Consider the following 27,251-nt stretch of genomic DNA (forward strand, 5'->3'; position numbering starts at 1 on the left):
GACACCCTTGTCTGCCTCCTACACTGAGATGCCTATCTTCTTGCTCCCCTAACATTCAGAACATACCTTATTATGATGTTTATCATATTGTAATGTAATTAATGTTTTACATGTCTGTTTCCCTCACTAGTCTGTGAACATCTCGGGAAATGGTTTTATCTTCTTATTCTCAAATCTAGCACAGTGCCTAACATATTTGGCGAATGAACAATGGGCTTGTTGAATTAACTAGTAAAATACAGGCATGCAAGAGGAGCACAGCAACATTTTCAGCAATTTGATATATAAGGGCCTGTACTCTTCAAAGCCATTGCTTTACAATTGAATAAATTCTACTTCAGAAACCAATATTGCATTGTATGCTCACTAACTAAAATTTAAATAAAAAAATACAATTGACTGGATAATTATCTTTGTATACATTCTCAGGTCTAAAAGAAAACATTTTCTCTGTCCAGTAATCATAAATGCAACAAGTATTTCACATTGTCAGTTGATACAATCCAAAGAGGAAAATCTTACTGTTACTCCTTTTTTTTTTTAGATGGGGAAACAGGCTCTTAAGTGGTTATGTAACTTGCCTAAGATCATATACTTAATAAGCGAGGATCTTGTTCTGGAGCCTCTCTATAATCAATCACACTATAGTATCTCTCAAAGTTAGCCAGGTGAGACTATTCACTTCAGTACAACATTGTTCTGTCCGATCCTTTCCACCTGCAACCTCCTACACACACTCACCTATAAGAAAACAAAGGCTCATGATCATACATGTACTTTGTTATTGTTCAGCCAAAAAATGTGTCTGCATATACCTGGCTTTGCTTAATGTAAAAAAATACCAGCTAATAACCATGAAATAACCCTTTGGGACTATTCTCTTTTAACATTTAGACAGAATGTAATGATTTTAATTATTTTATTGACCTTTGACATTCTTTAAGATGGGAATTCTGTTCATTGCTTCAGCAGCTGAGTGTGTTAAACCACACATGCAACAATTTTCGTGAAAGCAAAATGTGAAGCAGCGTATAAAGACTTCTGGATGAGAAGTCATGTACCACAAGCCCTCCATTACTTCCTTATTGGTGATGTCTGTGAGGGTATAGTTGGGAAGAAAGAATTGACAAACCGGTTCCTGCCACATTGTGAAATAACCATAAGGAGTGGCATCTGGTTCCTGGAGCTAGAAGAGGTGACTATGCCTTTTAAATCATGGTTACTGTCTCAACACAACAGATGAAAAAAAAAAACAAAAGCAAAAACAAAAAAAACAAACCAAGAGGGGAAACCCCCACACACGAAAAAGTTTTAAAACTGAAAAGCTTTTTCATTTCTGAAAGCTTTGGGGTCAGGTGGGCCTCTCAGGTGCCACTGTTCTGGGGTACCCTCGGTCACTCCAATCTTCAGGTCCTTGAGGTATTTCCATTTCCCTTTTGCTCCCTGCTGCAGTCCTTTACCGATTCATAACCTGGCTGCATTGTATTAGTTGCATCCAATCTGCTGACTGCCAACAGCAATCCTCTTTTGCCATGAAGTGTGAGAAGCTAAGCTAGTTCTGGGGATGTGAGAGGTGATGTGGGCATTTGCCCTGGAGAAACTCTAGATCAGGAGAGCTGTGGAAGACATGTACGTGGGCCCCCTCCTCCTCTTCCAAACAACTTTCATGTTTTTTTTTTTTAATTTTATTATTATTTTTTTAACTTTCATGTTTTCATGGAGACCTGGAAGAATGAACAGATAAGAACATGAACATCAACGTTGACATAACATCGACAAGATTCAACACATTTGCGGTAAGAAGACAGTAAATGTCTATTGGTCTACAGCTTTGGTTTATATTAATTCATTCCAACATTATAAAAAACCTGGAAGTTTATTAGGAATGGGAGCTAAATAGACTACTCGTGTTCTAGGCATCAAGTGCCTAGTTTGGAATGACTTGGAAAAAAAGCAGTCTCTCAGCATGTGGATTAGGTGCTGGTAAAGACCGGCTAGGAAGGATGTCAGGCAGAGGGAACAGCAGATGCAAAGGCATTAAGGTATGAGAAAGTCTGGCATACAGTGCTTTCTTAGAACACCCCAGTCTAGGACGTTTGTCTCCTTTAACCAAACCCCTTTAGCTTTTACCACCTGTACCATTCTTCTTGGCTTGTGATTTCTTGTTGATGCAGTTACCATTTTTTATGGCTAACATTTTCATTTAAATCTCTTCTCCCTAAGTAATTTGATTTCTTAGGTGGCAGCCTTTCTTTCTTTCTTTCTTTCCTTCCTTCCTTCCTTCCTTCCTTCTTTCCTTTCTTTCTTTTCTTTCTTTCTTTCTTTTTCTTCTTTCTTTCTTTCTTTCTTTCTTTCTTTCTTTCTTTCTTTCTTTCTTTCTTTTCTTTCTTTCTTTCTTTCTTTCTTTCTTTCTTTCTTTCTTTCTTTCTTTCTTTCTTTCTTTCTTTCTTTCTTTCTTCTTCTTTTTTTATCTCTCCTGAATGCCATTGAAAGGTGCTTTGCACTTGGTAAACACTACTAAATATTGATTCGTTGACCAAAAAAAAGTCATGACTTAGATATTTTAAGTTTTCATTAAAAACGCTAAGATTGTATCTACAAGAATAAAGCAGGACTATGTAAACGGAGGATAACACATTTACTTATTCGCTATTCTATTTTTATGACCTATTTCCAAGTAGGAACAAACATTGCATACAGTCAACATTTATGCTGCCAATCTGGATAACTGTAGGCTTAATAGCAGTTATTCCATTATAACAAATACAGAGGTGTGTTTTAGAACAGGAATAAGATCTGATTACAATTACAGAATTGCATGGTAAAAATAGTGGACTTCAACTCTGAAAATCTGGATGAATCAAAACTCTGCATCCATTGTGAACTTTATTTTTATGATTTTTCATCTTTGAGCCTTTTCCCTTATTAAACAAAGTTAAGAATTCCAACTTCACAAGATCTTAAGGAGTAAATGAAAAACATACACACATCTACTCTGGCATAGAGATGCAATAATATGTTTGTTCACTTTCTGCCCATTATTTGTCCATTTATTCAAATACATCCATAAGCCAACACAACAAACTACAAATAGTACAAACCACAGAGCATTTCTTTTGAAAACTTATGTTATAAACCTACTTTTTTTTTTCAAGTGGCTAAGTCATCAGGACAAACATGCTTCCTTTTGGGGGGATGATCATTTGCTATTTTTTGCTGGAGTATAGGTACACATTTAGGCCAAATTAACATGTTTTGCAATTACAGGGAACACAGACACCATGGTACATTTTGTACATTTGTCTAATTGCATGAGGGCATGTATTCTGCTTCTAGTTCCAGCATTTTCTTACCACCTGTTGTAGATAATTACTTAAAAAAAATCTTAAGTTTAATAATAAGTCCTTAGACCCTGTATTCTGGAAGAAAGATAAGGTAGAGAAAGGGTTGCAGTCAGGAATCTCAGGTTCTGTTTCGGTCATTAATATCTCTACCAGACTTCTAATGAAGCATATAACCTCAGTTTCTCTAAGCCTTGTTTCTATCAAAAAGAAATGGTATGATATGGGGCACCTGAGTGGGTCAGTTGTTTAAGCATCTGCCTTCAGCTCAGGTCACGATCCCAGCATCCTGGGATTGAGTCCCATGTCCGGCTTTCCTGTTCAACGAGGAGCCTGCTTCTCCCTCTGCTCCTCTCTCTGCTTGTGTGCTTTCTCTCTCTCTCTCTCAAATAAATAAATAAAATCTTAAAAAAAAACAAAAAAAGAAATGGTGGGTTGCCTGGGTGGCTCAGTTGGTTGGGTGTCTGCCTTTGGCTGGGGCCATGGTCCTGGAGTCCTGGGATTGAGCCCTGCATTGGGCTCCCTGCTCAGCAAGGAATCTGTTTCTCCATCTGCCCTTCACCTCGCTTTTGGTGGCTCTCTCTCTCAGATAAATAAATAAATTTAAAAATCATTTATTTATATATATATTTTTAAGATTTTATTTATTTATTCATGAGAGGTACACACAGAGAGAGGCAGAGACATAGGCAGAGGGAGAAGCAGGCTCCTTGCAGGGAGCCCAATTTGGGATTCGATCCCAGGATCACGCCCTGAGCCAAAGGCAGAGACGCTCAACCGCTGAGCCATCCAGGTGTCCCATAAATAAGATCTTAATAAAAAAACTGGTATAAGATCTACCTCTCAACAATGATGTAATGCTTAGCTGTGACTTATTAATAAGTACACAGACAAGATGTTTTTAAAGAAATCTAAAGTACTCAATTAGTTTATTAGTATCTCTCTGCACTTTTGCTAAAATTTAATCTTGAATTTATATTAAAATTAAAACTTAATTTTTTTTAACCTCCTGCCTGGTAAAATACAAGGAAAACAAACATTTTTTTAAATGCAAAAAATGCTGCATTAAAACAAATTTTATAAACAACATGACAAAAAGTAATTTCTTTCCATTTAGTTTTGGAAATAGTGTTTTAATTATATTATGGAAAAATTTTTGGTGAGGTGCCAAGTAAGGTGACCAATCATCCCAGTTTGCTTTAGATTTCCCAGTTTTAGCACTGAAAATTCCACATCCCAGGAAACCCCTGTTCTGTACCAGCTGGGATTGGTTCACCCTAGTTCTCTGTCATTAGTAGAGGCCATAGCTTATAGCTCTGTATATCTGCCCTTAGAAAAATTCCAGGACTATTTTAATTTCTATGTATCTGAAAAGCATTTTCATATTCTATTTGAATTTCATTCAATACCATTTGGTGAGCATATTTATGGAGTTTTGCTCTGTCAGTGGATATTTAATAAATGTATACTAATATCTTTTTTTTTATATACTAATATCTTTTGACCTTATCCGGACAAGGGGGTAATGGGAATACTTAATTAACAATAGCAATTCTTTTGGCATCAAGAAAATACTAACTTGTCTGTTCTTTTTTCAAGGACCTTTTCCTGCTATTTACAGATTACTGTACTTCTACTTGGTAAACACCATAGCTGAGAAAGCAGTACCCCAGCAAATACCTTTTTTTTTTTTTTTCAAATACCTTTAAGATCAAGTCACTTAAAAAAAACATTGTATGTGGGTCATCTCTTGGACAATTTGGGGCCAGAGAGAAGTTGTTACACTGGTTTCCTTAAATAGCACTACAACCTAACCTGATTCCAAGATAATTTCCAAAATATCAATGGAATGAGTGTTGCTGATAATCTGGTTATGAAGGTTTAGCCATGAATAAGAGGCCCCAAGATTCAGAAGCCCTATGATGTTGCCCATGATATTGACCAAAAAAGAAGTTATGCGGCTATGGAAAAGATTTCTGAGAAAAAAGCCGACCAATATTCTTTCTTAGAAAATCAGGATGATTGAGGACATGTGCATATTTACATAATTCAAAAAAACCAATTAAAAGGTTATAAATCCAACTTGGCTATAGTTTTCCCGCAAGGTGCAAGGTGATTATGACACTTTTTTAAAGTTCTAATTTTAAAGTTCTAATTTCGTGACACTTAATATTTGTCAAGTGCTTTAAATGCATTATTCATTTGATACTCACAAATAATCTTATGAGAATAGGAATCATAATCCTCCACAGTCAAGCTCAGAGAGGTTCAGTAATTTGGTTAAGGTTATAGACAGCAAGGGAGGGGCACAAGCACATTTAGGTCTGTTTCCTCCAAAGCCTAAACTCTTAACCTTTAGCCTATGCTGCTTGTCAACATTGTTGACATAAACTCTGAAAATTCTATCTTCAGCCCTACCTCCCCTGACCTTCTGTCTTGTACACTAGTAGATATAACTGCTTATTCAATGTCTCTATGTGCCTAACAAGCACTTCAAATTTAACATGTTTCAGTAAATGGCACCTCCATTCACCCAGTTACTCAAGCCCCAGACCTAATAGGCATCCTTGATTCCTCTATCAACCCCACAGTCAAGCCATCAACAAATCTATTTGCTTTACTTTCAAATTATACCTGAAACTACTTCTCATCATCTCTACTGTCACAACTCTGGTCCAAGCCATTATTATTATTCACCTGGACTACTGAGTTAGCCTCAGAATTGGTCTCTGCTTTCATAGTCCATTCTCCACAAGGCAGCCATGGTTCTTATTTTCTTCTGGCCATAGTTATTTTTTAAAACGTGTATTATATTGTGTCGTTCTTCTGTTTAAAACCTGTTAAAGTTAAAACCCATTAATAATGCCTCCCTTTAGGCAGCCCAGGTGGCTCAGAGGTTTGGCGCCTGCCTTCAGCCCAGGGCCTGATCCTGGAGAACGGGGATAAGTCTCACATCGGGCTCCCTGCATGGAGCCTGCTTCTCCCTCTGTGTCTCTGCCTCTCTCTCTGTGTGTCTCTCATGAATAAATAAATAAAATCTTAAAAAAATAATGCCTCCCTTTGCAATAATGTAAACTTCTCTTTTACCCCCTGCCTTCATAGGCCTTCTCTGACTTTATCATTTAACTCTTTTTTTGCTCAGCATGTTTGTCACATTGATCCTTATGATTTGTCTGTGATGTAAAGTTATCTACTTCGAGAGGATTTGGAAAGACAGCAGTGAGGGTTTGAGAAAACTGGTGAAGGTTTGCAAGTTGTCTAGAGAGGGAGGACAATTCAAAAAAAAATAACAGGATTGCTAAATGGTGTTGATGGTTCAGTTGTGCTGGAGATTGGAATTTAATGATAAAATATGTAATTATGCAAATTTATCCAGTAGTGGTCAGCTGCTCCAGTACCAAAGGGAACTATAAGGATGGTAGGATTCATCCAAGGTAGGGTAAGATGAAAAGAAAAATGAGGCAGAGGAGTTGAGGGTACTGACAAGTGTTACTAAACTTCCCCCCCTACACATGTAACAATGGGGATGGGGTAGAGAGAAGGGTTGCTAGTGTCCTCAGCTTACTCCAGCTGTGGCAACAACCTGGATTTGCTAAGTAGAAACAGAATCAAAGGACCAAGACCTACCAGCACTGATGTTAAAAGCTTTAAATTACAAATCCTGATTATTTTAGTAAATCTGATTAAACATTTACAAAATGGACAAATTAGTAGACACTTATTTACATTTTAAAGGAATTTTTCGACTTAAAAAAATCAATTTCCAAAGGGTATCTTTCGTTTTAACAATAAGATTTATCAGTGAGTTAGGGACTCAGGTTTTGTTTTGTTTTGTTTTTTTTTTTAAATTTTATTTTTTTATTCGTGAGAGACACACAGAGACCGGGGTGTGTCTCTGTGGGACACACCGGGGATCCGGGGACCCCGGGGTCACGCCCTGAGCTGAAGGCAGGCGCCAAACCTCTGAGCCACCCAGGTGTCCAGGGATTTAGATTTTTAAAAATGTCCAGTCTGCCCAATCCTTGAGAGTATCGCAAGAGAGTGCTTTCTCAGGCCTGCCTCTTCCTCCTTCAGGACACTTCTCTGGTTCTCCTGTCTTTCTTACAAAGATTTAAGTCCACTCTTAGAATTGCATAAAACACTCTTACTGGGATCCCTGGGTGGCTCAGCGTTTTAGCACCTGCCTTCGGCCCAGGGCTTGACCCTGGAGACCCAGGATCGAGTCCCACGTCGGGCTCCCTGCATGGAGCCTGCTCCTTCCTCTGCCTGTGTCTCTGCCTCTCTCTCTGTGTGTGTCTCTCATCAATCAATAAATAAAATCTTTTTATTTTTATTTTTTATTTTTTTAATAAATAAAATCTTAAAAAAAAAAAACAACAACACTCTTACTGTGCTGGTCCCTAACTTGCCTGTTGTTTTCCCCTTTACCCCCCTCCCTGCACTATAAGCTGCTGCAACGAAACTACTTTACCCCTGCTGTGCTTTTGCTTCTGTTATTCTCTCAGGCCAGATCCTCCTCCTACCTCCCCGGTTAAACTCCTGGCCGCCAATCGACACGCAGAAGACACAACAACACCTTTCTAGATAAGAGGCCAGCACTGCCTCGCTGCTGCATTCGGTCCGTGCAGTTACTTCCATTCCTGCTTGTCTTGGGTTACATTGCGATGCATTTTATACACTGTGCAGCACCTGGTCTGTGTCATGCATTATAAAGCGTTTCCACGATTGACGTTCTAGGTCACCCCGCCGCTGAAGCAGGGCGCGTTCCGTGGCCTCGGTCAAGCCCCTTTCCCTCTGGAGCCTCAGACACGCGAGGGCCGCGTCCTGTGGCTCCGCGAAGAAGGCAGAGGGAATGGCTGAGCCCTCGCACGGCGCTCGGTTAAGGAAAGCCCCGACTGTTTACATCGCTTAGGGTCCTGGATAGGCAGGTGCCTACTGCGATGAGGTCAGGAAACCCTCCTCTGAGATGACGTCACTGTCAGCGACTTCAGAGCCCCCGCTCGCTCATCCGTACGGGTGCACGGAAGCAGAACTACTCAGAAAGGGGGGGGGGAGTGGGGTGGGGGTTCACCTGTCCCAGGTCACAGGTTGCGCATGAAACCGATTTCCATTTAGCAGCTCGGGCAACGGCAATTTTAGCTCAACAGCCGCGGACTTCCCCGAAGGACTCCGGGGCGGGCGGGCGGGCGGGCAGCGTCTGTGGCGCGGCTGGATTCAGCGAGCTGGGCTGGACCCCTCCCGCCTGCGGCAAAACCCGCCACCCGGCCCGGGGGCCTTCTCAGGAGCACGCCCCGCCCCCCGCCCCGCCCTCGGGGGCGGCCGCGGCCGGAACCGGGCCGGCGATTCCCGCGGCGCCGCGCTCCCGGGGCCAGGCCGGGCCGTGGGGTCTCCCCGCTCGCCACGCAGGGGCGGCGGGGCGGGGCGCGGTGACGCCAAGAGGAGTGACGCGACGACGCAGCGCGACGCGGTGACGCACGCCCCTTTGTTGGCTCAGTAGCGGTAGCAGCGGCCGTGGAGGTGGCGCTGGGGACTGTTTTCTCTCGGAGGCCGGAGCGGAGCCGCGTCTGACTGAGGCGGGCGGCGAGCAGCCCCCTCGCTCCGTCCCTCCCGCCTCCGCGCCCTCCCCGCCGCCGCCGCCGCCGCCGCCCGCCGCCCGCCGCCCGCCGCCCGCCGCCGCGCCCGGGGAGGAGCCGCGGCCCGCGGGGCCGGAGCCAGGCCTGCGTCCGGACCTCAGCCGGAGCCGGAGCGAGAGCCGGGGCCTCGGCGTCCCCGCCCTCTCCCCGCCTCAGGGCCGCGTCCGCCGGGCCCTCGCGCGTCGCGCCATGGACTCGGACGAGGGCTACAACTACGAGTTCGACGAGGACGAGGAGTGCAGCGAGGAGGACAGCGGCGCCGAGGAGGAGGAGGACGAGGACGACGATGAGCCGGACGACGACAACCTGGACCTGGGCGAGGTGGAGCTGGTGGAGCCCGGGCTGGGCGTCGGCGGGGAGCGGGACGGACTGCTGTGCGGGGAGACGGGCGGCGGCGGCGGCAGCGCGCTGGGGCCCGGCGGCGGCGGCGGCGGCGGCGGCGGCGGCGGCGGGCCGGGGCACGAGCAGGAGGAGGACTACCGCTACGAGGTGCTCACGGCCGAGCAGATTCTGCAGCACATGGTGGAATGTATCCGGGAGGTCAACGAGGTCATCCAGGTGAGGGTGCCCGCCGCGCTGGCTTGACCCGACCGGGGAGCGGACCCGGCGGCCCGCGGGGCAGGCCCGGGCCTGGTGCGCAGCCCAGCCCGCCGCCTCCCGGGCCTGTCTCCCCCGCCGCCTCTGCTGGGCACGGAGGGTGTCGAAAGCAGACATTCGCCGGTTCGCCGGGCGTGGGGAGGTGCGCTGGGGGCGGCGCTTTCCGGGTCCTGCGATGGCGGAGGCCTCGGGCCGCCCAGCGCTCGTCCTGCGGGCTGGAGGGCGATCCCTGCGGGTCCCCGGGCCCGGTGTCCTTCCCCCGGCCGGAGGAGCGCCCACAGGGGCGGGGCGGGCCGGGCCGGGCCGGGCCGGGCCGGAGGGCGGGGGTGGAGGAGAGCAGGAAAACGCGGCCCCTACGGGGGTTACCCCGGCCTTCCAAGTCTCGCTTGAGCACTTTTGGAAGGGGTTGGAGTAGGCCTAAGAGCCGCTTGGTGTACGGTTGCCCCAAGTGGGCACCAGTTAATAAAGAAATGGATCTGCTTGGCAGTCTTAAGTGCCTACTTAAAGGTGGGGGAAGGGAACTGTTTCTCGGAAGAGGTGCTGATGGGCCTTCTTTTACGATGGTGAGGCTTCTGCTCTTCTCTCTCTCTCTCTCTCTCTCTCTTTTTTTAAATGCCTTCGCTGTTTGTTTGGGACCTAATGCTACTTTTTCCAGGGGTAGCGTGTCACTTACTCGAAGCCGTCGGGAGAGTCCCTGCAGATTGCATACCCAGCCTTGCGGCTAAAACAAAACGCAGCGTACTGTCTGATATTAGGCTCTATTGTGAGTTAGAAAGTAGGGGCTTTCTGCTTCTGAACTCCTTTCTTGATAATTTTTTTTTTTTTTTCGAATTTCTTGGAGAGTTAGGCTTGGTCCAAGTTGATGACCACAACTCACGTAACATCGTGAGTCCGGTTTTGCATTTCTCAGCTTGAGGAAGTCCAAAGTTTACATTTGGTTGGGGGGATTGGGGGAGGAACCCAGTTATGATGAGGGATACAACTGTAGAATGAAAATGACGTCTTGATTCAGTGCAACTTTTAGAAAACACTAGTTACATGTGAGGAAACTATATACAGAAGCTAGTTACTATTAGCTTCTTGTATGTCAGTCATTCCTTTTTTTTTTTTTTTTTCTTAAAAATCAGTTGACTAATATTCACTGGCAAATTGGCAGTAGTATGTCACTGCCTACTTGTTCAGTTGGGATGATTAACAGATTTTTACAGTATTGTCTAGTAAGCAGCACTTCCAATTGTGCCATCTATTTAGGCTCCTCTGAATAATAGTAAAAAAAAAAAAAAAGTAAATGGTAAATAATAGTAAAAAAAAAAAAAGAAACCTGTGATATATAGTGGTACTAGTAGACCGTGGACGTCTCAAACTTTCATATGGATACTGCAGTCTGAGGAGGAAATTGAAGGGACATAGAAGGAAGATTAAGTTTATTGTTCTTTTTTTTTGGATTCTAAAAGTATGACAGTTCTTAAGCCACTAAGTTGAGACTTTTTTTTGAGGAAACTTTATTAAAAGAATTGAGAGTAAACCTTGAATTCTCTTTCTGTTTATTTACCACTACAGTATGTAAAATCTGATCTTTTCACACTTACCTAGTTTTTTGACGTTAATTAGGTTTTAAAAATTCGTGGATAATGAATTTATTTGACTTACTGTTTGTTTTCATGTAGTAAATCTCATCCAACTTTCTCAGCTCTTAGGTGTATCTTAAGCACTGAGGCTAAACCTTAAAATTCCTTATGTCACTTCTGGAACGGAGATGTAGCTAATGCATATGACATCATTCTTTCTTTGTTAGTTTAGAGGAGAGAGAATAAATGCAGATGAACTGAACTATTTAAGAAACACAAAATACTAGGGGTTTATTTAGGTGTCCATGCCTGATTTTTGAAAACTGTCTTTTTTTCTAGCTGACTTCTTGTTAAGGATGCTCTTAAATGGAATTCCTGAATATATAAATATTTATTCCTTGTTAAGTTTCCTATTTCGAAGTATCAGTAAATCCAAGAATAGGATCTATCCCAGGTCACTTTTTTCCAAATGGTGTGCTTACTAGATCTAAACTAGGCCTTGGTTATGGTGTGGTTTTTTTATGTGCGTAGATTTAAGCTTCAAAAGTGACACTGAAAAAAAAAAGTGGCACTGGTAATACATGCATACTGTAAGAAAAAACTGACTAGGCAAGAAAAAAAAAAAACGAGATCGACACCAAGAGAGATACACAAAATTTGAGCTGTAGTTTTCTTTCTAGACCTCTGGGTGAGCTATACATATATTTTAATAACGACAGGATCATACTATATATATTCTCTTTTATGTTTTCAGTAGAAAAAAGCAGATTACAAAAACAGAAGGAATCTCAACTTTTCTTGTTAATAACTCTTTCCATTTCCAGTGTTTACAGGATTATAAATCTAAACTATTTAATCCATTATTATTACCCCCCCCCCCATTTTTTTTTCTAGTTTCTGGCTTTTATAAACTTCATTGGGAATATCCTCATAGATCTTTGAATGTTTTATTATGTTTTTTAGGATAAATTGAGTTGCTGAGTGAAATGATGTGCTTTTTTCGAGGCATTTGATATATATGACCTACGACATTGCTTTCAGAAAGGTTATATTTTCCCTCACCCATCAGTGCTTGATTGGGATAATACAATCATTTCAAAAATTGATTCTTAAAAGATGAGGTAGAACTTTTAACGTGTTTCTTCGATGTTGGTATTTCTTTTATAAATTGCCCTTTGATTTTGCTCATTTTGCGACCTTTTCGGGATTTTTATCTATTAAAAGACCCCCTTAGTATTGAGGTTTTAAATATCAGTTGTCTAGGTTTTTCAATGAAAAAAACTTAATATTTGTTTAATGTGGCAGTAAGTTTTAAGTTTATCACATTAAAAACCCTTGCTTTACTTCACATTAGAGAGCTGTTTGTTAATTCTAAAAAAACTTAAATCCCCTGCTCCCCAGTGCTGCCATTCTATATGAAATCAAGTGTGTTATTAGTGAATTTGAAAATAAATACGCGGGAGAAAAAAGATCGAAATGTGAAAAGATTGCCAGATTAGTTTTTCTTTGGGAAGTTGATTACTACTTTGGGGAGAGTGGATCTGGGCAACACTAGATTGATACTGTTATCTGTAGTTGTCTGCAGGTTAGTTTTAGCCTTCAAATGAGTTAACACTTTTTCTTTTAGAAGACTCTTGGTTTTCTAGCTTTCTATAACTCTCTTTTTATAGTTTGTTTAATTTGGTCTTGTTATATTTAAATCCTTGTGGCTACCTAGATTATCTTGTGAATTTTCAAGAAAAGGTCAGGGATTTTCTTTAACCTACATCAATGTTAGAGACATACTTAAAGGCCTTACTGTACCACCACTATTTACTTAACTCGTATTATTAAACAGTGGCTTTCTAATGTAATTGCCTTAGTAGCTCAGGAATTTATTAAACACTACCCAATTCTGCAATTGAGGGGCATCTAAACTTGCTATTTTGTGTTTCCACAACATTATTCAACAAATGCTGGTTGTGCTCTTGTATGTATGCCAGTCACCATGTTAAGTAGATAGAGGGCGTGGTTCTTGCCTAAGGAGCATATAGAGGTGGGGAACATAGAGGTCCTTGGGCTTCGTTCCCAGAGATTGTTGTTCATTAGTTAAGTCTGTGTTGGAGCCTGAGCATTTATATATTTTTAGCCATTGCAATGATAGTTCTCAACCACTGGAATAATCCTAGTTCACCTACTGTCATGATTTTTGACTCAGGGAGAATGAATAGAGTGAGAAGGGCAGTAAGCCTTAGGAATAGCACTCTTAAAGGATGTGCTGCAGAAGAGGAGCATGGGCTGATGGATGTGAGTGGTCACAGAGGAGTTCTAAAGAAGCGGGTGGGTGTCTAGCATAAGATTTATTATGCTAAATAACCTCTTTTAAAGAACAGATATCTCATCCTTACAGGGGAAATTTTCTGTTTGCTGTTGATTTGTAATCTTTAATTTTATTTCATCTATTTATTTAAATAAAAGACTTTAGGAACTTCTAAGGTGAGGTTTCAAGCATAAATTGAGAGGCAGTAAAATATCAGCTCAGGAGTCCGTTCTAGCTCTGGCTTTTCCTCCAAATGGCAAGTTTTGTTTACATCCCTGAACCTTCAATTTCTGTTTTGCTTTTTTTTTTTTTTTTTTTTTTTCCAGTCTGGGAAGTAGTTAAGACAGTTGAACTACTAGATTGGCCTTTTTCTTACATCGATGTTTTGTTTATCTAACATCCTTTTAAAAACTTAGTTAATTGGAGATGCTCATTGTTTCCAAGAAATGAGTTGAAGTGTGCAAATCAGAATGAACTTAAATTGATTAATTTATTTGGGTAGGGAGTAGCAGAGGGAAAGGAAGGGGAGAGAGTATGTATCTTGAAGTTGTTAAAGGTGTTTGGTATGGTTTATTCCTTTTGAACTTCTATTTTTTTCCCCACCGGCTCTCCTTGAACTTATTTGAGCCACAAGTTTTATATTAATTCTTCTTAAATTGCTTATGGCACTAGTCCTGTGAATCAAACTCTGTGGATGGGGTCCAGCAGTCTGTTTGAATGAGCATTCCAGGTGATGCTGATGTCAGCTAAAGTTTGAGAACCACTGATCTAGGGGACCCTACCCTGGGTGGCTCAGCGGTTTAGTGCCTGCCTTCGACCCAGGGCGTGATCCTGGAGACCTAGGATCGAGTCCTACATCAGACTCCCTGCATGGAACCTGCTTCTCCCTGTGTCTCTGCCTCTCTCTCTTTCTCTGTCTCTCATGAATAAATAAATAAAATCTTAAAAAAAAAAAAAAGAGAGAGAACCACTGATCTAGTTGAAATTTAACAGTATTTCTGTGTTATCACTAGTGATAAATTATGACAGAAGTGGGTTAATGGTGGAAGGTAAGTTGTTTAAGAAACCAATAAAAGGAAAATTTCAAGAGCTTGGACAACACTTGCTGGGCTAATGAGTTGGAGGAGATTTGTCATTGTTACTGTGATCCTTCAGATAAAGTGGTCTTTACTCAGTTAACTATTTCAAACATGCAAACCAAACTAGGCATCTTACATTCTAGGTTGGAGCACTTGGTTTTCCTTCCACCCTTCCTCACCCCCTGGGTTTCATTTTTTTTTTTTTTTGACAAAAATATTTGAGTTTATTTAATATGTTGGAAAAAATATAAGGCTTTGGGTACTGTAAGTGCTCCTCAATTCTGTACCAAATGTTGAAGAGAATATGAGAAGACATTCTCAAGGAGTCGGTGATCTCTTTGAATTTAGACACTCAAAACTATTAGGTTAGTAAGTAGTTTAATCAAGTGCTAAGTGAATAGTAATAGGTATTCATGGAAGAGAAATCTGTGGGTCTTATCTGAAAGATGGCTAGGATTTGGATAGATAGGAAAGAAGAGAAAGCCATTTTAAGAAATTGAATGAAAAAAAAAAAAAAGAAATTGAATGAAATGAGAACAAGGAAGGTGTCCAGATGACAGGGAGGTCCACTAAAGTTAGAACAATTTGTAAATTGTGGATGATAACGTTGCAGACGCGGGGAGGTTTAATACTCTGAAAAAAGGTAGGCAGAAGCCATCAGGTTATATTCCTCTATTGTGGGTTTGACCTGTGGTATCTGTATGTGTTAATTATCTTTAACCCTGAATTTCCCCCAAACTTAGTGACTTAAAAACAACATTTATGATTCTGGGTGCAGCTGAGTTGGGTGCTTCTGGCTCAGTATCTCTTATTTCTGTTAAGGCTGCAACCAAGATATCAGCTGAATTGAAGTTTTCAAGGCTTGACAAGGATAACTCCTGTGGCTATTGTCAGGCCTCAGATTTTCACTGGCTGGTTGTTGGCAGACACACAAGTTCCTTGCCAGAAAGTGGCTTATAGCAGTTTCTTTCCCTTGGAATAAGGAGTCTGAGAGCCCCTAAGACAGAAGCCAGTCTTTTTATAATTTCATCTCAGTTGACATCCCATCACTTTGTGTCCTGCTTGTTATAAGTGATTAACTGTATCCACACACTCAAGAGGAGGAGATTACACAAAAGTGTGAAGACTAAGAGGTGGAATCCTGGGGGCCATTGTAAAGGCTCTACTGTCATATAGATATTTGGCTTAGTCAAGAGGTGAATGACAACCATTGTATAATGCTTATTTCTTCAGTTAACTTATATACAAATGAGAGGCATAGTAGTTTGGGTTTTTTATTTTGGATTAGCTATAATTATTTGTGTTTGATTTTGCAGAGTATTATTGTAACCTTAAATGATAAGCCTTCCTAATTACTTTTCAAAGGCTAAGATTAAAAGAATAGTTTGCAGTCTCATAGAATTGGCAGGAATTTGAGATTCTTCAAATTTAACTTTAGCTACGTAGTGGAATCACCTGGGGATTTTTTCACAATTTTAGTTGCAGTTGCAAGAAATAATGCAATAGCGATCCTGTATACCCTTTGCTGATTTTTCTACAGTGATACCATCTTGCAAAACTATAGCATAATGTCACAACCAGTATATTGACATTGATGCGGTCTTACCTTTCTTTTCTTGAGTTTTTTTTTTTTTTTTTTTTTAATGCAGGCACTCAGGCCCCACATCAGACTTAAAATGGGTCTCTGAGAGTTTGGACCAGGCATTGTCATTAAAGAAAAATTCTCCCTGGGGGCACCTGGGTGGCTTAGTGGTCAAGTGTCTGTCTTCCTTTGGCTTGGGTCATGGTCCTGGGGCCTTGGGATTGGGATTGAGATTGGGATTGGGATGAGTCCCACATCAGGCACTCTGCCTGCCTATGTCTCTGCCTTTCTCTCTGTATCTCTCATAAATAAATAAGTAAAATCATAAAAAATAAACTAAAAAAAAGTTTTCCCTGGATTATTTTAATGCACACTCAGGGTTGAGAGCCCCTATTTTTGTCCATTGTCTCTAAGAATCCTCTCTGTTACATTCTAATCTCTGCTCAACTACAAATAAGTGACTGAACAATTTTGTGATGTAGCTCATTTCAAATTTAACTAGATTTAAAAAATATATTTTATTTGAGAAAGAGCGAGTGAGCACATGCAGAGGGAGCAGCAGAGGGAGAGGGAGAAGAAGCCCGTTCCCTGCCTAGCAGGGAGCCAGATGTGGAGCTCCAGGAGCCCTCTTGATTTTTTTTTTTTTTTAATGGAATCAAAATCTGCTATTATAACTTTCACCCATTGTTCATAGGGTTGCTCTTTGGATAAATTTTTTTGTGTTTGTGTTTTTATTTTATTTTTTTTATTTTTTGTGTTTGTGTTTTTAAACATAATTATTGTCTTGGAAGCATTTCTTCTTGAAGTTGATCAGACCCACTTCTTTGTTCAAACAACGACCCTCTTCTTTGTTCATACAACAGTGAATCTATATTTTTGATAATGTACGTTGCCTGCTTTTCTATTTTCTATTAGACACTTTCTTTTAATAGGGATAGTATCACAGGCCATAACTTTGCCAAGACCTCAACAATAGGTAGGTCATCTTTTGTATGTTATACTATAATTATGTAACTTTGTTGAATATCTTAATTGTTCCTATTAGATGATGGGATAAATATAAGAATGAGAATTTATTTAGGCTGAAATTTTATGATCACTTGAGAAAATGATCTATAATCAGAGGCTTCTAACCTGGGATGGCTGTATCCTTTGGGGCTTGTGGAGATAGTAGTGGCAGTTTTTGCTCTTTTCTCCTCTCAGTGTTTAAAAAAACCTAACATTTTAAAATAGAGCAAGACAATACTGCTCAAGTGAATTAAAATGTGGGCCATTTTTGAGTCTTCAATTCTAAAAGAATAGCAAGTGTTAACAGAGTCAGTAGATTTCTACAGTTGTGTAAGAATCTGAATTTTTGCTTTATTCCTAAGTTTTCATTTAATCAGTGATTGGGGGTCATTTGGCTTTACCTTGAATAATGTCTTATTTCTTTCATTCTTTTTAAAAATTTTATTTATTTATTCATGAGAGAGAGAGAGGGACAGAGATCTAGGCAGAGGGAGAAGCAGGCTCCCTGCGGGGAGTCCGATGTAGGACTCCATCCTGGATCCTGGGATCATGCCCTGAGCTGAAGGCAGACGCTCAACCACTGAGCCACCCAGACGTCCCTCCCTAATGTCTCGGTTCTTGATGTATCTTGGTGCATAGTAGATACCCAGTTGGTATTTGAATTAAACTGATGGGTAGTTTGTATCTCAGAAGGCAGTTTAAGAAGTTCTTACTGAAATAGCAGCTGCTCTGGCAGATTAACTTTTCAGAGTTCTACTTTTTTTCATTAAAAAAAAATGAGAATGCTGATATTATGGTCAAAAGGTTGTGAGGATTTGAATGAGAAATACCAAATAGTGTACTGGAAGTTTTTCCATGTAATTTTTTTTTCTTAATGTAAACATCATTCAATAGCATTTTTCATTTTTGTTATGTTCCATTTAAAGGAAGTGTCAGAAGTGACCTGACACTTAATACATTTTGGCAAAAAGTACAGCAGATAATGAAGTATTAGGTAACATTTCCTTATTACTAAGACATTTGTTTAGACAAAGCTAAGAATAGCTATAATCCCAGACACTTCTCCCCAGGCTTATTTTGCGATCTCCTTTGAAACTGTCATACTTCTGATTCAAATATTAACAGGCTCCAATTACTTGGTAGTATATTCTTTCTCTTAATCACAATTGTACATTTTTAAAGGGATTAAGTATAAGCTAGAGACTGAGAAAGAAGTATTTTCTGATTCTTAGCAAGTATTTACAGTAGAAACCTGTGGCCAGCTAACCTTGACATTTGTAACATTTTGGACAGGTATTTCTGAAAGCCATTTGAAACCCAAATTTACTGCATTCTCTTCTCAAGGCTCTTCTTTCTTTGACTAACTTAACTGTTAACTGTTCTTGGAATTTGACAGTCACCCTTAGTTTTTTTTTTCCCCCCTGCATTTCCCATATCCAGTGCTTAGCCCTGATCAAGTTATATCTGAAATTTACATTCTTTCTTTCTTTCTTTTTTTTTTTTTTTTCCATTAACTAATCCTAATCTGGGGCCTCTTTTTATTTCGCCTCATTGTCTCCAGGCTTCCAGTCTATGTCATACTACCAAATACAAATATAATAGTCATTTTCCTGCTAAAAAAAACCTTCATTGTCCACCCCTCACCCCACCCTCTACTATTATTAAGTCTAGTCCAGATTCCTTAATATGGCATTCATGGCTTCCTCATCTTGGTGTCAGCTGATTTTTTCAGTGTCAGCTGCTGCTGTTCCTGATTCTCCAATCACCCCTAAGTGCACCACTCAAAATTTCTTTCTGTTCATTGCTCTGTGTTGGGGTTATAATTTCTTAATACGAAATACACAGTTGTGTTTTCTTAAATTTGGTCATGCTCCTCCCTCTTGTGGAGATCTTTCTCCTCTCAACTGCCTGATAAACTCTTATTCACATGCTGCCCAGCTATTACCATATCTCTTACCAGGTCCCTCTTCTCTACCTTTCTAGTGCTTCCTTATCTTTGTTTGCATAGCACTTCATATGGATGTTGGCATAGCCTACATGAGGTTGTAATATAGCCATCCCAATACCTAAGTCTCTCCAGCTAGCTAGTAGATAGGAGGGTTTTGATTATAAGAGCTGCATCTTCTGCATCCATAGTGTATGGCACCCTAACAATCTTGGCCATAATAGAAACTCAGTAAATAATTGAAGTTTTTGTCCTTGCCTAGTAAATGCTTGCTTCCTCAGTTTCCTTATCATAAACCAAAGGGAGCCAGATTTTCTTCTGGTGCTAATAAGTTAGTTTATGATTGGTAGGTAATGCCACAGTGATAATGTAAGAAGCAAGAAAAAGTGTTTAAATTCTAAGACGACAAGCCTTTTAAGTCCTCTGAATATAGTGACACTTTTAAGGTTTATTATTTGCAGATAGTTCCTGGCACTTTATAAAACTGACAGTGATGTAAAAACAATTGAGTCACTGTAATGGTGTAATTCTCCAAGTGTGGTCCTTGAGAGCAAAACTATTATGATAATATTAAGACGTTTGCCCTATGTAATGTGCTGACCTTTGTACTGATGATGCAGAAAGCAGTGAGTAGGTAAAACCATGGGAATCCTAGCACAGATCAAATCAGGGGCACTGATGATGAGTAATCATTGTATTCTTCGCCTCTACACACAGTAAGAAGTACCATTTTCACTTGTTCTGGAAGAAGTAGTATTAAGTTACTAGTTTTATTATATATCTTATCCCTTTAAGTACACATCTTTTTCATAGCTTAGGTGGTAAATTAGGCTTAGGTGGAGATATGCATGAAGCACTTGGGCATACTAAAGTTAGGTTGTCTTGATGATAAACATTTATGCAGCTTGATTTGTGAGTGGAATAAGCTGCTTGTTTGATGGAACCATTTTTTTCTTGAGGAATGACTTACTGGTTGTCATTTAGACAAAATGGCAAACATGGTGACTGTTTCTCCAAATGAATGAAATATACCTGTTATTTCAAGGAAACCTGCTTACAGTGTATTGCCAGTGATAACATTTTTAAGTGAAAATTAGAATTTTGGAAAACTTCTATTTGCCACTGTGAGACTGACTGCTTCCTAATACTTAAAAACTTCTGATGAAATATTATGTAATAAAATCTATCAGTATTTGGAAGATTTGTGTAACTTAACCAATATTTTCCAAATGTCCAGTTTTCCATTGACCAATTATAATAATTCTTTATCATATATTGGTAAATGATCCATTCAAAGTACAAGGTAGAATACCAGATTTTATTTTTTAAAAGATTTTATTTATACAGAGAGAGAGAGAGAGACGCAGAGACACAGGCAGAGGGAGAAGCAGGCTCCACGCAGGTAGCCCGATGTGTGGGACTTGATCCTGGGTCTCCAGGATGACGCCCTGGGCCAAAGGCAGGCGCTAAACCTCTGAGCCAGCTGGGCTGCCCTGAACACCAGATTTTAATATAAGGATATGAAAAGTTCTTTGACATGGTTTCCGATTTTACCAACAACCTTTAAGAAACAACCACTTTTTGGGGCACCTGGGTGGCTCAGCTGGTTGAGTGTCTGACTTCAGCTCAGGTCATGATCCCAGGATCCTGGGATGGAGCCCCGAGTTGGGTTCCCTGCTCAGCAGAGAGCCTGCTGCTCCCTCTCCATCTGCCACTTCCCTGCTTGTGCATGTGTGTGCTTTTGAATTTTGGTGTAATATCAAAAAGAATATCCATAATTAACTGAAAAGCCTATGAAAGTGCTCCTTTTTAAATTTTTTAAAAATATTTTATTTTATTTTTAAAGATTTATTTATTTATTTATGATAGAGAGAGAGAGGCAGAGACACAGGAGGAGGGAGAAGCAGGCTCCATACTGGGAGCCCGAGGTAGGACTCGATCCCGGGACTCCAGGATCTCGCCCTGGGCCAAAGGCAGGTGCCAAACCGCCGAGCCACCCAGGGATCCCCTAAAGATTTTATTTTTTTGAAGTAATCTCTACACCCAGTGTGGGGCTTGAACTTAAAACCCCAAACCTAAGAATTGTAGGTCCTATCTACAGAGCTAGCCAGGAGCCCCAAGTGCTCCTCTTTTTTTACTTATTTTTATGGAGCCACATTTCCTTTATTCTTCAAATAAAACAATGTATCAAAGAGTAGTGCCTAGGTGCTGCAATCAGTTGAGTGTCTCTGACTCTTGGTTTCGGCTCAGGTCATAAACTCATGGTTGTGAGATCCGGCCCTGCTTTGGGCTCCGTGCTCAGGGCAGAATTTGCTTGGGATTCTCTCTCCCTCTGCCCCTCCTGCTTCTGCTCTCTTTCTAAAATAATAAAATAAATCTTAAAAAACAAAAACAAAAACAAAACAAAAACCGACACATCCAAGAGACTGAAGGCAGAAGTAGATAGGAGAATCCAGCTGTTTTCTATTTAGCCAGTTATTAAAGAGGCTTTGAAATGTGAAATAGTGTACTCTTCCCACCATCTTTTTTGTGTTAGAACATATAATTTATTTTCATATGTGTTTTTTGTGTTAATCTCTAATGGGATCTGTTACTGTTAATGAGTTAAATATTTTAAAAATTCTGTTTCAGTAGCTAACATGATAAATATTGATAGTTATAACTCCCATAAATAAAGCTCTTTGGTGTCAATAATTTTTAAGGTGAAAAGGAATTGTGAGGTCAAACAGGTTGAGAATTACTGCTTTGATATTCTGAAATATTTCTGAATCATTAAGAAAATGTCATGTAGGGGCAGCCCTGGTGGCTCAGTGGTTTAGCGCTGCCTTCAGCCCAGGGCCTGATCCTGGAGACCCGGGATAGAGTCCCACGTCAGGGGACTCCTGACGTGGAGTCAGGACATGGGAGTCCCTGCATGGAGCCTACTTCTCCCTCTGCCTGGGTCTCTGCCTCGGTCTCTGCCTCTCTCTCTCTGTCTCTCATGAATAAATAAATAAAATGTTAAAAAAAAAAAAAGGAAAAAAAAATGTCATGTAGGCTTGCAAATAGGTAAATATGACTAACCACATTATTTGAATTCATTTTGAATTAGCAGTAGTTTATAAATTAAAAATTAAATACTGATTAATCAGAAACTTATTTATTATTAGCTATGTTAGATTAGATACCCTGGGAGGTATTAACAGAAGTCGTCACCTCTGTTCTTAAATAAAATCTAGGAAATCCGAATCTTAAGATATGACTAGTAGGGGCAAGATGTTGGAAATGGCAGGCTTAATTTTTTCAAGGAGGAGCTAGCAGAGATACCACTCAACATATTCTACTTGTTAACTTGTCTATGCCTTGATTTTTTACATTAGAATAAAAGCTGTGTGAGAGTAGGACTTTGTTTTATTCATCGCTGCAGTCCAAGTGCCCAGAATGGTAGCTGGCACATATTGGGTCCTTAGTAAATATTTCTTACGTACTTTATTTCCAAGCCATTTTTGAAGAATATTTTGCTATGTGTATACTAGGTTGTAGTAGTTTTCTTTCAGTACCTTACAGATTCTGCTGTTTTCTGGCTTCCATTGTTTGCGGTGGGAGGAAGCTTAATGAAGTCTTTAATATGAGTATTTGTGATTTTTTTTTTTTTTTTTTTTTTACTTTGTGTCTAGTGATTTTCTTTGTGTTTATCTCTTTGGGTTTTCAGATCCTTTTGACTCTGTAGGGGTGATGTCTTTGTCAATTCTGGAAATTCTCAGCTCTGCCTTCATCTCATTTCCTTCTGATACTCCATTTACACATATATTAGAGCTTTTTGTTACGTGCCATATGTGTTCCGGGCTCTTTTGTGTATCTTCTCTTTTCTTTGCTTCAAATTGGATGATTTCTACTGATTTATCTTCTGGGTCTCTAAATCTGTCTTTTCCTTTGTCTGATCTGCTATTAAACACCTAATTAGTTCTTAATTTCCAATATTGTATTTTTTAATTCTGGAGTTTCCATTTGATTCCTTTTTATAGGTGCTGATTTTCTGGTGACTTCTTTTTCATCTGTTTCAGCAAAATAATCATTTATTCTTACAAGTTTTGTCAGCTAACTGCAGTAACTGTTAGTCTCTTCATAAGCTTTTTTCTTTCCCCCTCGGCTTTCAGTCATGTGTTCCTGTCATTTGACATACCTTTGCTTGCATGCCATATGTTGGGTATAATGTATTTTAGAGATTCTGGATGATGATGGATTTCTCCAGAGGATTTTCATTCTTCCTTCTGCTTGGTGGCTAGAGTGGTGAATAATGACTTTAATCCAGGCAGGCTAAGTTCTAGCTCCAAACTGTTCAGTTTCAGTCTCTCTCATCTACCTGTGGCCCTTAGGAGGCTTCAACTAAGAACCTGCTGTCTTCTCAGCAGTTACTTCCCTAGGGATTTCAGACTTTAATCACTGACTCCCAAGACTGCTGGAAGCACCACTCTGGTTTCAGAGACTTTACCTTTAGATTTTTAGTCTTGGCCTCTTATTTAGTCCAGGGATTCAGCAGGTGTCCTGAGGGAAATACCAACCATGCCTCCATTTCTTGAGACACTCCCTTAAGTCTCACTGTTAGTTCCTTTTTTTGCTGTAGTAAGTTCCCCCAAACTTAATGACTTAAAACACAAATTCATTATTCTGAATGTCAGAAGCCCAAAGTGGGCTTCACGGGGCTATCTCACCCACTTTTTCACTTCTGAAGGCTACCTGCAGTCCTTAAGTTTGGGGCCTCTTACTTGATCTTCAAAGCCAGTAGCATAGCATCTTCAGATCTCTCTGATTCTTCTATTTTGCCCCCTTATCTTCCACTTAAAAAAAATCTCACAGCGTTTCTTTCACTTTTTTTTAATTTAATTTTTTATTTTTAAATAACACGGGGCTTCAACTCATGATCCTGAGATCAAGAATCACATGCTCTACTGACTGAGCCAATCAGGCACCCTGTACTTCTTTCACTTTGAATGTGACTCTTTGATTATACTTGGTTGACCTGGATAACCTAGGATAATCTATTTTAGGATCAGCTGGCTACCAGTTTAGTTCTATCTGCAACATTAATTACTTTACCCTTACTATGTAATTTAACACTCAGAGATTGCAAGTATTAGGATGTGAACATCTTGGGGAGGGGGGGGACCACTATTCTGTTTCCCATTAGCAGACCTCTGTCATAGATTAGCAATCCTCTGCTTGCTTCCAGAGTTTTTAAGTGCTCCCAGGTAAAAGCCACCACATTTGTAAAATCACTAGTTCCTTTAGACAAATGATATCTGGGCATTATCTGGCTTTTGCAGTTCTGGATGGGAATGCTGGTTTACTTCTTAGCTGTTCTACTTGAAAAGGGAACAGTAAATATTTAAAAACTCAATATATTCTTTAGTCTATGGGATTTGTCTTAGTGGTTTTTGAAGCCTGCATACCATGGAAGCAAGCAACTACTTTGTGGACTGTAGAATGCACTTTTGAACTTGGATTGCAGCCAGAAAGTATGACACTTAAATTTTTTTCTTTATTTTTCATATATTTTTTTTTCAGAAAGTATGACATTTTAAAGAGTGGAGTAAGGAATCTGTGATTGAGAAAATAACAGTATGCAGGGGGAAAAAGATCTAATTTACTAATTTTTATGTAAGGAGACTCACATAGACAAAAGTGGTAATAGCTAACATTTGTGGAAAGTGTTAGGTATTTTCACATGTGTTAATTTGTTATAAATCCAAGGGAAATAGTATTATTTCCATTATACAGATGAATTATTTGAAGTAAGAGAAGCTGAGAAATGGATTTCTGGTGGAGGTCCTTGAAACTGGGTCTTCTTGACTTTAAAGCTTGCTTTCTTTCTTTTTTAGGTTTTTATTATTGGAGAGAGAGAGAGAGAGAGAGAATGTGAGCAAGTATGAGTGGGAGGGTCAGAGGGAGAGAGAGAATCCCAAGTAGACTCTCAGTGCAGGGCTCAATGCAGCACTCAGTCTCACCACTTTGAGATCACGACATGAGTGGAAACCAAGGGTCAAGTTAACCGACTGTACCACTCAGGTGCTCTGACTTTAAAGCTTTTTCTGCTGTACTAAACTTTTTAAAGATTTTAGTTGGACTGTTTGAGCCAAATTCTTGTACTGTTTTCTTCATATTTGCATACAGAAACTTTACAATACTAGAATGACTTTTCATTGTAGCTAATTGACTCTGATTTTAGATGAGTCACTTATATTAGTTATCTATTGCTACATAACAAATTATCCCAATGTCTAGTGGCTTAAAACAACAAACATTTATTATCTCTTAGTTTTGAGTGGTTGTGGCTCAGGATCTCTAATGAGGTTGTAATCATTACAAGCTGCAGGCTTGGTTTATGCTGAAGAAGAGCTTTCAAGATGGCTAATTCACTGGCTATTGGTGAATAAGCCATCTCCAACACATGGGCCTCTTCATAGGGCTTTTTTAGTGTCTTCCCTCCTCCAGAAGAAGTTATCAAAGAAAGCGTGAGGTATGTTCTTATGTCTTTTTTTTTAAAAATATTTTTATTCATTTATTCATGAGAGAGAGAGACAGGCAGAGGGAGAAGCAGGCTCTATGCAGAGAGCCCGATGTGGGACTTGATCCTGGACCCCGGGATCACGCCCTGAGCCAAAGGCAGATGCTCAACTGCTGAGCCACCCCTTGTCCCTTGTTCTTATGTCTTCTATGATCTAGCCTTGGAACCCACTGTGAAAGGGGGTCTAAACAAATACCAGAAGGGAAGGATCATTTGGGGCATCTCGAAGGCTAGTTACCACAGATAACACGTGGAAAGGGAAGGGTAAGATATAGGGATATGGCTATGAGGCTAGATTTTAGTTATCGTATTAGGAGATTTTAAAAAATTGATGCAATTTTTTTTTTTTGGATGCTACATTTGTGAACTTGAAAGCCCTCCAAAGTGGGTTCAGGGCAGCCAGCCTCCTTTTGGGTAATACAGTAGATTTACCAAAATCAGGGATGCCTGGGTGACTCAGTGGTTGAGTGTCTGCTTTCGGCCCAGGGTGTGATCCTGGAGTCCCGGGATCTAGTCCCACATCGGGTTCCCTGCATGGAGCCTGCTTCTCCCTCTGCCTGTGTCTCTCATGAATAAATAAATAAAATATATTTAAAAAATTTACTAAAATCAGTATCTAAAAATTTCATATGTAGGGCAGCATGTATTCTAAAACTTTTTTAAGTACATAACAATCATTTTGTCTATTTAATTCACATTTTGCAAAACTCTTGTATGCTATAGTCTAGGACTAGAGTCTAGTCCTGTGTATGTTGCTGTGTGACCTTAGACTAAATCAGGCTATAGTCTGAATTTGCCCTTACAAAAGAAAACATTTGTATTTGATGATTTCTGAAGTTTTTATCCAGTTATGAAATTCAAGTACAAGTGGCAAAAAGATAATTAGTGTAAGTACTTTAAGATAGGAAGCTAAAAGACCAAAGCCGCCTTTCTATCTGCTCTAATGCCACTGTCGATCTTGAACTTGTTCCTCTTAGATCTTACTGTTCCTGAGACCCTTACATCTCCCTCCCACCATGTTCTGCCAAATCAGTACCTAACTTTTACATCTATATACTCCCCTCAGTACGTGTGCTTGGCGCAGTAGGGGTATAGAGAGGAGTGGAGAACATTCCAGGGCTCCTGATGTAGGAAGTGCAGATATGTAAATAAGTACTTGATTATAAAGGCAGTAACTGAGGACCCTTCATGCTCATTTTTATCCATCTGTGACCTAATCTCAGTTATTTTCTTGTTCTGGACTTGGCCCTGGCCTGGCTTTCAAAGTGAGGATCTTAGTGTATTGCCATTACCCTGAAATCCCACAACTTACCAGTTTGTCTTTTGAAGAATTATTTTTATACCGGTGAACCCTACTGTGTTTCATTGTGTTGTGTGTTGACCCACCTTCACTGCTTGGTTAAGTAAAGCCCTAACTTCCAAAGAGATTTGTTGGTTTTTAGGAAAGAAGCGAAATAATTGACTTTTGTGTGGACGAGTAGAGTCTTGTTATAACTATTAGAAGTTATTAGGGGATCCCTGGGTGGTTCAGCGGTTTAGCACCTGACTTTGACCCAGGGCGTGATCCTGGAGACCTGGGATCGGGTCCCGCGTCGGGTTCCCGGCATGGAGCCTGCTGCTTCCTCTGCCTGTGTCTCTGCCTCTCTCTCTCTCTC

At 40.3% G+C, this 27,251-nt stretch overlaps 1 protein-coding gene and 1 long non-coding RNA gene across 4 annotated transcripts in view; one reads left to right on the plus strand and one right to left on the minus strand.

Annotated features, from left to right (window-relative positions):
• Positions 1–902: 902 nt before the first annotated feature.
• Positions 903–8,755, minus strand: LOC144303510 (uncharacterized). Of its 3 annotated transcripts, none has more exons than XR_013370552.1 (3): positions 8,413–8,755; positions 6,039–6,178; positions 903–1,724 (listed from the first exon to the last, which is right to left on the minus strand). It is a non-coding gene; the product is annotated as an uncharacterized LOC144303510 (long non-coding RNA). The 3 variants fall into 3 exon arrangements; XR_013370554.1 differs by lacking the exon at positions 8,413–8,755 and adding an exon at positions 7,865–8,401; XR_013370553.1 differs by lacking the exon at positions 8,413–8,755 and adding an exon at positions 7,813–8,401.
• A 291-nt stretch (positions 8,756–9,046) lies between these two features.
• Positions 9,047–27,251, plus strand: part of ARIH1 (ariadne RBR E3 ubiquitin protein ligase 1) — a 113,591-nt gene continuing 95,386 nt past the window's right edge. The window contains exon 1 of the mRNA XM_077881785.1: positions 9,047–9,532. Coding sequence (XP_077737911.1) covers positions 9,164–9,532 — 369 coding nt within the window. The 5' untranslated portion in view covers positions 9,047–9,163. The remainder of the gene's footprint in view (positions 9,533–27,251) is intronic.

This window comes from Canis aureus, chromosome 32 (genome assembly GCF_053574225.1).
Source record: "Canis aureus isolate CA01 chromosome 32, VMU_Caureus_v.1.0, whole genome shotgun sequence".
Lineage (NCBI taxonomy): Eukaryota > Metazoa > Chordata > Mammalia > Carnivora > Canidae > Canis > Canis aureus.